At 33.4% G+C, this 15,068-nt stretch overlaps 1 protein-coding gene across 1 annotated transcript; it reads right to left on the reverse strand.

The window, feature by feature from the left end:
* Positions 1-1,201: 1,201 nt before the first annotated feature.
* On the reverse strand, positions 1,202-14,164 carry LOC128193876 (uncharacterized). Its single transcript, XM_052868062.1, has 4 exons — positions 13,985-14,164; positions 13,666-13,893; positions 3,831-3,911; positions 1,202-1,393 (listed from the first exon to the last, which is right to left on the reverse strand). Exons 1-4 carry the CDS (start codon positions 14,141-14,143, stop codon positions 1,202-1,204), a joined length of 660 nt encoding a protein of 219 aa, XP_052724022.1. The 5' UTR covers positions 14,144-14,164.
* Between the last annotated feature and the right edge of the window lie 904 nt (positions 14,165-15,068).

Below are 15,068 nucleotides of genomic sequence, written 5' to 3' on the forward strand. Positions count from 1 at the left end.
AAGGTAATAGGATATATAAAAAATGAATAAATTTGTAATGATAGTAATATAATTATTTTTTCTAAAATAAAGATATTTGATAATATTTGGGTAAAAGTAGGGGGACAGCAATGTTTGTCTTGACAGAAAAGATCTTGCAGGTGAGTGCGTGAGTAATTCGGTATCTTCAATGCAATTGTATGAACCTTCAAATCAGAGCTCAGTGGTTGTCGTGTTAACGTTATTTCAACACTACTCATCCATTTGTTCATTATAGTATTAATGCATGCTCTTCTGTATTCTTGTCTTCTTCTTTCTCACATAACCTCTCCATGTTCTGCACACATCAAATTACTCTTTCTACTCTATCACTTTATTCTTTGACATTCTTTTTCATTTTAGTGGACCACTCAAGTATTTTTTTATATTTAAATAAATAAAAATAACTCTCTTTGTGAAGTACTTATTTATACACGGAAGTAACATGTTAGGATCTTACATGGATATACTTGTCAATTATTGAATTTGTTTTTGCTAATTAACCTTTCTTTTATGCTTTGTTCACTTGGGGAAGAGAAATTGAGAGAGAAGAATTGGGAAAGAGTGAGTGGATGAATTTGAGGGGATTTGAGGAAGAATTAGTTGTTATTTATTTGAGTAGATTTTGAGATAAATGAGAGTGGATTTGGAAGTAAAGTTTATGAAAATTAACGTAGGATTTGATTAATGTGAGAGATAAAAAAAATTTGTTTAATTGATAAAAATTAAAGATTATCAAAATGCCCCTAGTTATTAATGTAATATAAAATGATAATTGTTAATGTTATATTAAATTGTAAAAAAGTTTATAAAGAATAAAAAATTAACATTAATTATTAAAATTAATTTTAATATTGTACAAAAATTTTATTTTAGTAAAATGAATTTATTTTTAATTGTAATATTTTTGTAATATTATTTATTACCAAGGTGAAATTGAATATTTTTAAAAACATAGAACCACCACCACCCAAGCCTTTCTAACTTCTCTCTTTCCCCTTCGACCCTCAAATCCAAATCCAAATCCAAAACCTCTCTTTCTCCCTCTCTTTGCCTTCTCACTTCTCTCTCTTCACCTCCACCAAACCACGCTTCCCCGCTTTCAAACTCTCCTTTTCCCACTATTCCTCTCCCCTCTCACCATCGGCTTCCTCAAGACGACGTCCTCCATCGCCTCAACTCCCTAGAATCCTTCCTCTACCTTCGCGACCTCCCCTTTGGCTCCCTCTCCGTTTGCCTCATGCACCCCCACAAGACTCGTTCGACCGTTCTCCTCCTCGCCCACTCCTTCGTCGAGTCCTTGCTCATTCCCGCCGCTTAGGTCAACCTCCTCGCTTTCCTCATCAACCAGTACCTCCTCCAATGCCTGACGCTCCTGCCCAACACCGCCACGCTCATTACCTTCTACACTCAAACACCATCGTCATCTATTGTTGTTGCGTCTAAAGAAGACGATGAAGAACCATTACAAGAAGACGATGGAGCGCCCTTGGTTGGAACTGTCGAGATCTCTTTCAACAGAAGAGGCACCCCGGAACCGAATCCAAGTCTACACCATGGTGAAACGAATGCTTGGAACCGAATACAATAAACCAGAATCGAATACACCAAAAGCTTTCGTCTCCCACTGCAGTGTAACCGAATACACACACCCCATAACCGAATACAGCAACAACTTTCTTTTTTTTACATGGTATTATGATATCTAGGAAGGACAAAGATGAGATTTGCCTTCAATTCACTGCAAATCATCCATATCTGCGAGTGATACAAAAAGGACGTATCTCGCAAATCTATTGCATTCCATCTTCACAAATCGTCCAAAGCGAATATCTCAATTTCGTCTTCGCTTTTCCTTCTCAACAGTACAATCCTCGAAAGTGAACACAAAGAGATATTCTCACAAAGGATGAGATGCCTCTTCTTGGAAATGGAAAACAGTTTATTTGTTCTTCTACCTTGATTAAATCTTAAACATGCAAAAATTAACGGTTGATTAAGATTAATGTTGTTACAATTATATTATTTAAAAAATAAATAATAATTACAACTTCCTCTTGTTACAACCTATGGATCTTGTTGCCTTGCATCGTATCATTGACCATGGTGCAACTAGATAATTATTATACCTTTTTGAAAAATATTATCAAAATAAAAATTTTAAATATAATAAATGTTTATCTTTTTTGAATATCACATTTGGGTTTTAATTTTATCTTTTAAATATTTTATTAAATTAAAATAATTATTTTATTAATTTTATTTTTAATGATTATTTTTTTTTTAAATTTAACCATTGTTTTAAAATTTAATTATGTTTTAATTAAAAAATTAAATACAAAAATTATTTATAATAAAATTATAAAAATTATTTATATTAATTTTATAATTATGATAATAATAATAAAAATAATTTTATTAATTTTTATTATCATAAATAAAAGTGAACACTTATGTATTACTCAAATGTTACGAGCATGTATTTTCACTTTTTATATATAACAATTAAACATATAGAAAGAAGGTTATAACAAATATTTAGCGTAGCTGTGTATATAATTATTTAAACTGTTAGTTAAGATTATTGCAATCTATAAGTTGTCGTGTTTGGGTATTTGTTTTTGTTTTATTATATCGTCTTTTGAGTTAGTTTATAATTAAGATTTGATTCTTATTCCTTATAAATTTTAAAATGAAAGTAAAGATTCAAAAATTTATAAACAAAAGTTAGATATTAATTTCTTATTTTATCTTTAAATTATAAACTATTTTTTCTACACTATAATATAAAATATCTATAAATCTAAAGAACAAGAACATGGATATCGTTATTATGTTATATTGTTTTTGAGAAGATAGATAGCTATATAAGTATTTGTGTAGATCGATTAATTTGACTATCAATAACTAAATATTTTTTTACTAAAAATTTATTCTTTTATTCTCCTTTTTGATGTTTTGTTGAGAGGAAATGTTACTAGTTAGTAGTTTATCTGAATTATTTTGAGATTTTTAAAAGTATGACAGAAAAAATTTGCTTATAGACATATACTTTAATCCATGTAAGACAAGTTAATAATTAAATCTAATCAATGTTTAAAGTATGCGGTAGTGTATTTATGTATATAAAAGTGGAAATATACATAGTTACATATATGAAGTTAGGTGAGAATGCTTATTAGATTAAAGTTAATATTGTTTAGGTTAAATATAATGAAAAAATTATGTATAATCTTGTTTTGAATATATACACATAAGATAGTCTGATTATAATAAATGAAATATGAGTAAGTCTAAAATACAAATAATAAATAATAAACTAATTAAAGATAAGAGATAAAGATAAAATTAAATTAATATATCTAATACTCTTCTTCAAACTAGAACATACAAAATGTATGTACCAAACTTGTTATTAATATAATCAATAAAGACTTAATGAAAATATATGTTTCTGCACTTCGGTGATACCAAATTGTTAATAATTTGTGACGACGACATAGAAGACGAAATACCAACCTAGATGACTCCTGAGCAACAAATCTGGGTGATTATTCCATATAAATCTCTTCTTACAAATCACAGAAACACATTATTGACATCTAAAGAATAAAGAGGTCATTGTTGAAGAACCACCACGACTATAAATAAACAAACAAAAGTCTTCTTTGCCACAGAAAAAGAAAACATATATATGGATGGGTCAAACACAATAGTGACAAAAGGGAGGTCACAAGAAACAACAACAAAAGAAGTCATTGATGAACAGGAGAGAGAAACCTTAAAAATCCAAGATTCTTCAATCAAGGCACCTGAAAGAGGAAAAAGAACGACTTTGATGCTCTGAATAACTGTCTGAGAGGAGACGGGATGTGTGGGTACGCATGACGAACCTGAAAGAGGTAAAAAAAAGACATCGACACTCTAAATCATTGCTTAAGAGGATACGAGACATGCCACCATGTACGAGGAAAAATGGAGTAGATCTACATATTCAAAAGGCGTTAAGAGTGCGTAGGAGATCTGATGAAGGCGTCATTAACGACATGGTGGTCGCCTGATCAAGACAATCAAAACCATCTGATCATCGGTGAAAAATGAAACTCCGGTAGTGACAATGGTAGACAAGGGCGCCACCCGTAGTGATAGATGGCGTCGTCGCCGACAGCGGTGGGTGTAGTTGCAAAGGCAACAAAAATAATTTTCCCAAAAAAACTTAACTCTAATACCATGTTGAATATATTGAAGAAATTATATGAGATTAATCTCCCTTGTGTAGAATGTACACATAGGGTACTCTGTTTATAATATATAAAATATGAGCTATGTCCAAAATAAAAATAATAAATAATAATAAACTAACTAAAAAAATATATAAAAATAAGATAAATATAATATATCTAGCAATTTGAAAACATGATAGTGTATAATGCGATTGGGGTTTTGATGAATTTGAAGTATGAAATGATAATTACTTTTTAGTTAATTTCTCTACTAAGCTTAAAAACATTGATCTTGAGCTAAATATCACTATGTAAATAATTATACTCTTCACTTACCTCAAACAAAAATATGACACTCAAGTAATGAAGTGTATAACTCAAAACATAATAAAGCTTGAGAAAGAGATAGATTGAGATAAATCGTTCTCGTTTAGAGACATATCGCTAAAGTGATAGGCTAAATGTTCAAGTGTTTTGTTGAACACTTGGATGAGGAAATTAGAAGTGTTCATGAGTTATAGATAATTGAAGTATCATGTAGCCACATTGAGGTTAGATTGCTTAAGTACTAGTAAATAGAGATTTACGAAGAATATCTACATTGAATAGGTATATAAATATGAGTATGATTGAATAATTATAAATATGAGTATGAGTAATACTTTGTTGTTTAAATTGAGTATGGAAATAGGGATGAATATATACATATATATTTGTCTCGTCTTCATAAGTGTCAATCTTCATTTTGTTAATTGATCTAAAAAACTCATTAACTTTTTTTGGTTTAAATTTATCACTTATTATAATTATAAGACACATTTTTTATCATTTAATTTTTCTCTATATTATTTAATCTTTATCCAATTATTATTTGATATTTATATTAGGCTTAATACCACTTTTTGTCCCTATTTTTGTTAGCTTTGTTCGATGTGGGACTCATTTTTTTCGAATGTTCAATGTAATCTCTTATATCGTAATTTATATTTAATTTGGTTCTTTTGACTGACGACGTTTAAATAATTAATGGCTAAATGTCCATGTAACAAAAAAGAGAACGAGTTGTCACGAATCTCGCCACGTCATCACCATCTTCCCTAAGACAGAACCTTAATTTTCTTTCCACCAGCGCGTTGTCGTGCACCACACTCATTCCATCATCTTCTTCATATCGCTAGACCACCATGAGCTTTGCCATTAGCAACCGCACAAGCCACCACGAATCAACCAAGAAACCCAATCTGCAAAATAAACCTTCCACTACAACGAATAAACACAAATTTCGTGAGCCCAAATCACTATCACCATGAGAACCACCATCAACATCTCACAATCTTGATCTTCTCCATCGCGAACTAGAGAACTTCAATTTCGTGAGAACTTGCAAAGTAAACCCCTAAAAATCACAGAACTATTGAACCTGCAGAAAACCCATAATTCTCAAATCGAATATCAACCCTAATTCGCGAAATCACATCTCTTATGTGAAAACCTGCAAAATCACAAATTACACCACCATTGAACTCGTTTAACCTTCATTGATGATGCAAAACCATTTGCAAGAAGCCAAACCCCCAAATCGCTTTCAATTAAATCACAAAAACCTACAGAAATCAAAATCAAACACAACCTACAGAAATTAGGGTTTTTGATTTGGGGAAGATGGTGATGACGTGGCGAGATGATGATGTGAATCAGCCACTGTGAGCATTACTGTGTGACAACTTATTATGTTTTTCTTACGTGGACTCTATGTCCTCAACGATTTAAACATCATCAGCAAAAATGACCAAATTGAAAATAAATTATGATATAAGGGACTACATTGAACATTCGAAAAAAATGAGTCCTACATCGAACAAAACTGACAAAAATAGGGATCACAAACGGATTACGCCTTTATATTATTATAATTTCTTTATTGATGTTTGATATTGGAGAAAATAAAATGTGTATCCTGTCAAGATATGTCAAATATTCTATTAGCAAATATTAAGTAATCAAATATTGTATTAGTTATAATTTAGGTATTATTATAATTTGTGCAGATGTCATTCCTTTAATAGATGAGGAATTATAGTATCTTTGTATGTATATATTTGGTACACTACTATTTGAAATAATACATCATAATTATTCTTTAAACCTTTTAATATGGTATCAAGAGCCAAACGTTGATATCCTCTATCAGAATCAATGCTTCTTTTTTTTATTGAATATTCTGATGGCTCCTTCCAATAAAAATCAATCGGAGAAACATGATTCTGGGACTTTTGCGGCTTCCAAGAGTTATATTTCTATTGTTGTCGGATTTGTGACCAAGTCAAGTATATCTAACTCTGCCCTTAATCTTTTTGTTGTTACTAAGGGTAGTGATTGGATAATTGATTCAGGTGCTACTGATCATATGACTTGTGATCCTCATATGTTTATTAATTTTCCCTCTAATTGTTCTAAAATTGTTATTATTAATGCCAATGGAGTCTCGTCTCCTATTGAAGGTGTAGGTACTATATCCCTCTCACCCTCCTTATCGATTTTTGATGTTTTATTTGTTCCTACACTAAACTGTAATCTTATCTCCGCCAGCAAGTTAACCAAATCACATTCTTGTGTTGCCTTATTTTACCCAACCCATTGTTTTTATAAGAACATTCATTCCAAGGAGAAAATTGTAAGTGGTAGAGAGAGTGAAGGACTGTATTATCTTGAAAATGTCTCACAATAAACCCATAAAAGAGGGTTGACTTGTCTTGCAAATGATCACATACAAGATAAAAACAAGAAGAAAATTTGGTTATGGCATAAAAAATTGAGACATCCCTCTTTTGGTTATTTAAAAAAATTATTTCCATCATTATTTCATAAATGCAATATTTCTGATTTTCTTTGTGAAACTTGTGTTATGACAAAAAGTCATCGCGTTGTATTTCCTTTAAGCAATACAAAAACTGATTTTCCTTTTTCATTAATTCACACTGATGTTTGGGGCCCTGCCCCACAACCTACACGTAATGGAAAAAAATTGTTTATCAGTTTTGTTGATGATTGTACTATGGTAACTTGGGTGTTTTTTCTTAAACATAAAAGTGATATATATGATGTCGTTCGTTCCTTCTATCATATGATCGTTACACAATTTAACACATCTATTAAGGTCATTTGATCAGACAATGGAGGGGAATATTTTAAGACTGAATTAATAGAGTTCATGAACTCTAAAAACATCTTTCATCAAACTACATGTCTTTATTCACCACAACAAGATGAAGTGGCTAAGAGGAAAAACAAACATATATTAGAGGTGACAAGATAACTTTTGATAGATGGTAATGTCCCATCTTATTTATGGGGTGAGGCTGTGAGCTTTGTCATTTATTTAATTAATCAAACCCTTGTAGTGTGTTTAACTTTTGAAGGCCTTTCGATGTGTTATCTGATCATTGTATCCTTCCTCCCATAGTTTATTTACCACCTCATGTTTTTGGATGTGTTGTATATGTTCACTTACACCCACATCAACATACAAAGCTTGAAGAATGAGCGATCAAATGTGTTTTTGTTGGATATGGATCAACTCAAAAAGGTTATCGTGTTTACCATCCACCATCAAAAAAAATTTATATCTCTATGAGTGTGACATTTAATGAGCATGAATTTTTTTTATGTTGATTCTCCACTTCAGAGAGACAATGAAAGTGAAGTACATAATCATGATGTTAGTATGTTTGATATCTTAGATATAAAATTATATTGTGAAGATAAATTATCGTGTGAGGATCATTCTGCAAGAAGTGAGCCAATCCTAAATATGAACACTTCTTTTCTGGATCATAACCAATTGGATCAATCTTCTCCATAGGTTCAACTTGACTCTTCGGAGGTACCTTCTGATCTTATATCTGATAATACTAATTTAGATAAAACTCATCAAGGAATTGATTCTTGACTGCATGAGACCACCAGCACACCAAACACTAAGTGTATTACTGTTTAATATAATCTTTCACCTCGTTCTAACCATGGTCAACTCTAGCTAAATATGAACCAGACCTCAAAGCTAAAGTTAATTATCTCATTAGTAAATATATGTCATCTCACAGGTTATCCCAGTCATATGCATCATTTGTATTTCAATTATCTTCAATTTCTATTCCTAGTAATATATAGGAAGCTTTGGCAGATCCTAGATGAACCAAAGCAATGGTTGAGGAGATGACAGCTTTAGAAAAAAATAACACTTGGGATCTTTTGTCCTTACCTAGAGGGAAGAAAATTGTGCGCTATAAATGGGTATTTACAATTGAGTAGAGGCAACGACCTCACGACGGCAATGACAGAGCGAAGGCGCGACAATGGCGCAACTATTGTGAGGCGGAGGCGCGGCGAAGGTGCGGCGAGAGCACGACGAAAGCTTCTGCATTTCGCGGAGAAGGCATCTACGTGTTGCAGCGAGGGTTTTGTTTGGGGATTTTTGGGTTCTCTGTTGTCGCATGAGGCTAGTGTTTTGGGGTGGATGATTTTGGTTCCCTGTTCTGCAGATTTTGGTTCCCTGTTCTGCAGATTTTGGTTCCCTGTTCTGCAGGTTTTGATTCACGGCACAATCCTCCTCCTAGGGTTTTATTTTGTTCTCGAATTTTGGGGGTTTTCGTTCTTGATTCTGCAATTTAGGGTTTCTGTGATTGCAAATCGTTCTTGCAATTTGGGTTTTGAAATTGAGGTTTTATTTTCCTCTTCGATTTTGGAGGTTTTTGTTCTGATATCTGAATTTTGTCATTTGGGAGGTACGGGTTCGTTCCAAATTAATTTCTGTGGTTTCTGGTCTTGTAATCTTGATCTTGCAATTCTTGTTCTTGTTGGGGTTGAAGATGGAGTGGCCATGGGATGAGATTCTATTTCTTCTACGTTGATTCAAGGCTTGAATTAAAGCTTGTAATTCTCTTTTCTGTTTTGCGATTTGAGAAGGTGGGTCTTCAGTTTTAGTTTTGGCTCTTCTGTTTATCTGAGTTTAGGTTTCGTGAGCTCACATCTTTGTTTTGGTCAGCGTTTGAGTTTGAGGGTGGTGGTTTCCTAACTCAATTTTTCCCTAATTTCAAACACTAGATTTGTTAATATCCACTTCAACTTGTAATTAAACAACACATCAGCATGCACAAAACTAAATAATGACACGTTACTACTAGCTACTTCCAGATCATTATCCCATTAGCTCCGTTTGGTTATATTTAATGGAAGGGACTAATTTAACTCAAAATTTTAAAAGTGAGGACCCATTCCAAACACTTTTATAATGAGGGACTAAATTGATATTTGTCAACGAAACTGGGGACTAAATTGACTATTAAACCTTATAACAATATCTTGCATCTGAATTTGAGATGAAACAACTTAGAAACCTCCAATATTTTTTGGGTATTGAAATAGCTAGATCAAAACATGGTATTTTCCTATGCCAATGAAAATATACTATTGATTTTCTATCGAAAACTAGGTTGCTTGGGAGTAAATCAATTGATACACCAATTGAACAAAATCATAAACTCTTTCAGTGCTCAAATTCAGCAAGCACAGACAGAGGGAGATACCAAATACTGGTAGGAAAATTAATTTATTTGTCCCATACATGTCCATATATCACCTATGCAGTACCCACGAAAGCTTCATATGAATGTTGTTGAGACGATTTTGAGATATTTGAAGTACACTCTTGGAAAAAGAATTTTGTTCTCAAATCATGGAAACTTAAAGGTAGAAGGATACACTGATGCAGGTTGGGCAGGTTTAAAAGATGATAGAAGATCTACCTCTGGATACTTTACTTTTGTAGGAGGGAATCTTGTAACTTGGAGAAGTAAAAAATAGCCTATAGGATCAATATCTAGTGTTGAAGCAAAATTCAGAGGCATGACACTAGGTGTATGTGATCTTTTGTGAATTAAAAATATGTTATTAGATTTGAGCTTTAAACCAAATGAAACTATGAATTTGTAATGTGACAATACGTCGACTATAGCAATTGCTCACAATCCTGTGCAATATGATAGAACAAAGCATGTGAAGATTGATAGACACTTCATCAAAGAGAAGCTTGAAGTTGGAATAATTTCCTTTCTCTTTGTAAGATCAAAACTGCAATTGACTGATGTTCTCACTAAAGGAGTGCCAAACATAGTGTTTAATGAGTCTCTATTCAAGTTGGGAATTTGTGATATCCATGCACCAACTTGAGTGGGGATGTTAAGATATGTCAAATATTCTATTAACAAATATTAGGCAATCAAATATTGTGTTAGTTATAATTTAGGTATTATTATAATTTGTGCATATCCTTTCAACATTAAATACTTGATAATATTGTGTTTTATTTGTTGTGATTTTTTATTTTTAGTAAAAAACTTTAATTAATATTTGAAATAGTAATAAGGCGGATATGGATGCAAATACAAGTATATATTTGTTTTTCGATGTGAATAAGGATGATACACAAATTATATACCTATTAGATATAAGGATGAAATTTTACTTTAAAGATGAAGATGAGATAGTCATCCCCACCAGTGAAGATAAGACAAAAGTTATGACGTTTATTGGAACAATTCCGATAATAAGTAAATATTATGCAAACATAAGAATGTTGCTAAAATGATGAACACTTAAGTAGCAAGTTAAGTGATGGTTCAAGAAGTTACTCAAGTGATTATTAACAACTCAATGAGAAAGTTTGTTCCTAATTATAAAAGAGGTTTCCCAATCTATATAAACTCGCTCAAACTACATGTTTCAATATATGTATATATACATATATGTATGTTGGCATGAGTTGCAATGAGAATTGATGATATATAGATTATTAGACTAATTCACTAGTACAAACAGGCGAAAAGACAGCGGTTGTTTTTCATTATAGGCACCGGTTCTCGAACAGAGGCATATGCAGGCGAGGCAAAAAGTGTACTACTTTTGGCCTCGGCTTGAACCGAGGCATAAAGGGAGGCAATTTGACATCGGTTCATCTACAACCGAGGCCATATGTTCCACCCTACTGCCTCGGTTGTAGTCTGAACCGAGGCAGTAGAGGTTTTTTTTACGCAGCACTTTCGGCCTCTGTTGTGGTCATAATCGAGATTATTCCACCCTACTGCCTCGGTTCAAGCTACAACCGAGGAAGTAGAGGTCTTTTTTTTTACGCAGTACTTTCGGCCTCTGTTGTGGTCATAACCGAGATCATTCCACCCTACTGCCTCGGTTGTAGTCTGAACCGAGGCAGTAGAGGTTTTTTTTTTACGCAGTACTTTCGGCCTCTGTTGCAGTTATAACCGAGGCATATATCGCTTTTCTACCTCGGTTTTAACACTAACCGAGGCATATATTGTTGTTTTTTTTTAAAATGAGGTATGTTTCTGCGACATTCCCAACAACAGAAACAGACCTGCATATATATTTACAGCCAGAACAGTCGAGAATAATCCGGAAACGTATATTTTGAATGAAAATTATAATAAAACATAAGTACATTCAATTGAATCATAAATCAACTTCTTATAAGCATAAATCAATCAAATTATAATCATAAATCAAGTTTGAAGCATAAATAAAACTGAATGTACAATGTTAAACTAATAATAATGTAGAAAAACATCAAACAACTTAGAAACATAAACTTAGAACTTAGTATATCTTAATATCTAGTATATACTATTATATAAATGAATTACATATTTAGCCAGTGCTTTCCTCACAAGTTGAAGTGACTTCTCCAGAATTGGAGCAGTCCTATTGAATCTCTGCATAAAATACAATGATTTAACTTAGTGTATTTGAAATCTAAACTATAGGGAAAATAAAATTGAAACCTAAATAATACCGTTTCCCATCCATTGGTGTAATGTGCACGAATAATGGTCATCATCCAAAACATGACATAGTAACCACATTCATATGACCCCGTTTGTATATTACACTACAATATATCATCATAATTATAAAATGTTAAGTAACATCAATTGAATGGAACCAAATGTAAATGAGTATGGACTAAAATACCAAACCTTAAGGGCAACCCATGCAAGCTTTTTAGCTGTAGCAGTAGATCTCCCAGATAACATCATATGTGTTGCAAGGGAACTATTAAAAGCAATTCCTTTAGCATACATTTATATATAAAAAAATTAGAAAAATTGAGATTCTTACCAATCTACTACATGTCTAAGAGGGCTGGGAGGAGACTTCTGCAATGAACAAAACCAGACAGCAGTGTTCTCCGGTATGGAGATCACAAGTAGCTGCCAATGACACCTGAAATTGGTAATAACTTATGAATCATATACCAAAATTAATAAATGAATGTGTTGAAGTTAACAAACTTCACTTACCCATGTATATAAGGGAGAAAATATATCTCCTTCCCCATTCCAAAATAGGTGCTGATGTATGTCTGGATATCATCAAATTTATTTCTTTCATGAGTCATAGAGGGGTCAAAGAACCCATATACATCGTTGAACCCCTTCTTGTTACTAACATCAGACATATACCTAAAATGAAGAAATAATATGATATAAGTAAGTTGATAAAATAGAATTGTATAAAAAAGTTTTCATAAACTTACATCATCCACAGCTGAATGAGTGTAATATTAATTTCTTCTCTACCCGACGCAAGCTCCCTAACATCTTGATGATGCAAGTACAATGGGATCTGAGTTTCTCTTCCAAATGTAGTAGAATCCCAGTGTACATTCATCGGCACATCTGAAATGATTTTAGCAAGCTCGTCTAACGCACCAAGAGGGTCATCCTCAGATAAATGAGTCTTCTTCGGTGGACGACTTCCCTCTTTACCTATCTGTTGTTAAATGCAAAAATGGTTATGTTATAACGTCAATTAGAAGTAAATATTAAAATTGAGAAGTATATAGTACCAGTGTTTACCGGGGGATTAGATACATCATCAACCAAATGTCTAGGCCAGGCGACAAAGGACTTAAATGCTTCTTCCACAGTGAAGAACTCATCTGTAGGCACAGGAAGAACGACATCCGCTATGACAACTTCATCTACTGTGACCTTGACCTCATCTTCTGAAAGTTGTACACCATGCACTACAGTGGTTGTCTCATACACTGTACCACGAGCCACTAGCACGGTCCCAATATCAAAAAGAATATATAACTGACATGGACGAGTTTCATCCATGTCGTCCCCTGAGGCACCGGAAGCTGAACAACTTCCTTTACCGCTTCTACCTGTCAAATTAAATGTTAGGTTATGCAAAAAGTAAATTAGTTACCAAAAATAAATAAGTTTACCTGTAGGGGCACAACATGTTCCGCTACAGGAGATGGCGGAGGACGATTGCCATAATCCTCATAATGCTGCTGGAACTGGCGCGCAACCATTTCAGCAACTTCATCATACAACTCTGCTCGAACCTTCTTTGTGATCTCCTGCGTCATCTCTTTTCTTATTTCCTCCTTCATCTTTTCGTATGAATATGGACGCGAGGAAGACCCAAAAAACTGTCGTATGCCTATGCCAGTCCCAGCACCACGCACTCGTCCTGGGTGCTCAGGTCGTCCAATAGCTGTGGCAAGAATATCTTGACGACCTTCTTGTGTGAATTGACCTTGGGAGCTCTGCTCAACCAAGGAGTCCTATCACATAACAAAAGTTCAAAATCATTAGAAAAATCTATGTAATATATATAACAAAATTAATGTAAAAATATAAGGAATGACATCTTACAATTCTTTCAGATATTTCTCTGGCAGACTCGGAAGTGTAGGAGCCCGATGGTCTTATACGGGCTAACTTCCACTTCTCGTGCCGAGATGGTGGTGAAGGAGGAGGAGGAGGGTCACAACCCTCAGAAAGTGGAAGTCTGCTATCTGACTTCTGCTTCATTATTTTTTCTTCAAGCTTCCTATATCCACCACGAGACAGTTGGTGTGGATTTTTATTCTGAGCGCTTATTCCCTGTGCTTTTGACCTTTTTTCCTGTGACAATATAGAACAATTGTCATAATATAGAATTATGAATGATGAATTGAATGATTTTACTGTACTTACCTGCCACGCCTCGGATGAACGAAGCTCTACAAACTGACGCCATGTTGCTTCGTCAATTGCTGAATATTTGGAACATGGATTTTCATTACTTTTTGGTCCAAATATATATCTAGACGTCAATTTTGTCTTAAACCCTCGAAATCTTTTTGCAATTGCAGATAAACACTTATTCCTTAAGCTCTCGACGTTTGGCATATCAAATGTTATCTGCAACAAAGAAAGTAATAACCTTATATCAATACAGATTTATCAATATAATGAATATAGAAGATGAAGCAATATTGCTTAACTTACCAATAGATCTTCAGCAATATATATTTCAATCATCGAACCTTCTGGACGATATTGATTTTTGACGTACCCTTTCAAAATCTTCATATAACGCTCAACAGGATACATCCATCTTAAGTATACTGGTCCACACAACTTTATTTCTCTGACCAAATGAACAAGTAAATGCACCATGATGTCAAAAAAGGATGGAGGGAAAAACATTTCTAGTTGACACAAGATGATGATAATTTCGCTTTGAAGTTCATCTAACTTTGTAGGATCGATGACTTTACTACAAATTGACGAGAAAAATGAGCACAATCGAGTTATGGTCAGCCTAAATTTTTTGGGCAAAATTCCACGAATTGCCACTGGTAGCAACTGTTGCATTAAGACGTGGCAATCGTGAGACTTCAGTCCAACAAGCTTTAAGTCCTGCATTGACACTAAGCTCTTGAAATTTGAAGAGTATCCTTGTGGTACCTTG

The sequence above is a fragment of the Vigna angularis genome, chromosome 9 (assembly GCF_016808095.1).
Source record: "Vigna angularis cultivar LongXiaoDou No.4 chromosome 9, ASM1680809v1, whole genome shotgun sequence".
Classification (NCBI taxonomy): domain Eukaryota; kingdom Viridiplantae; phylum Streptophyta; class Magnoliopsida; order Fabales; family Fabaceae; genus Vigna; species Vigna angularis.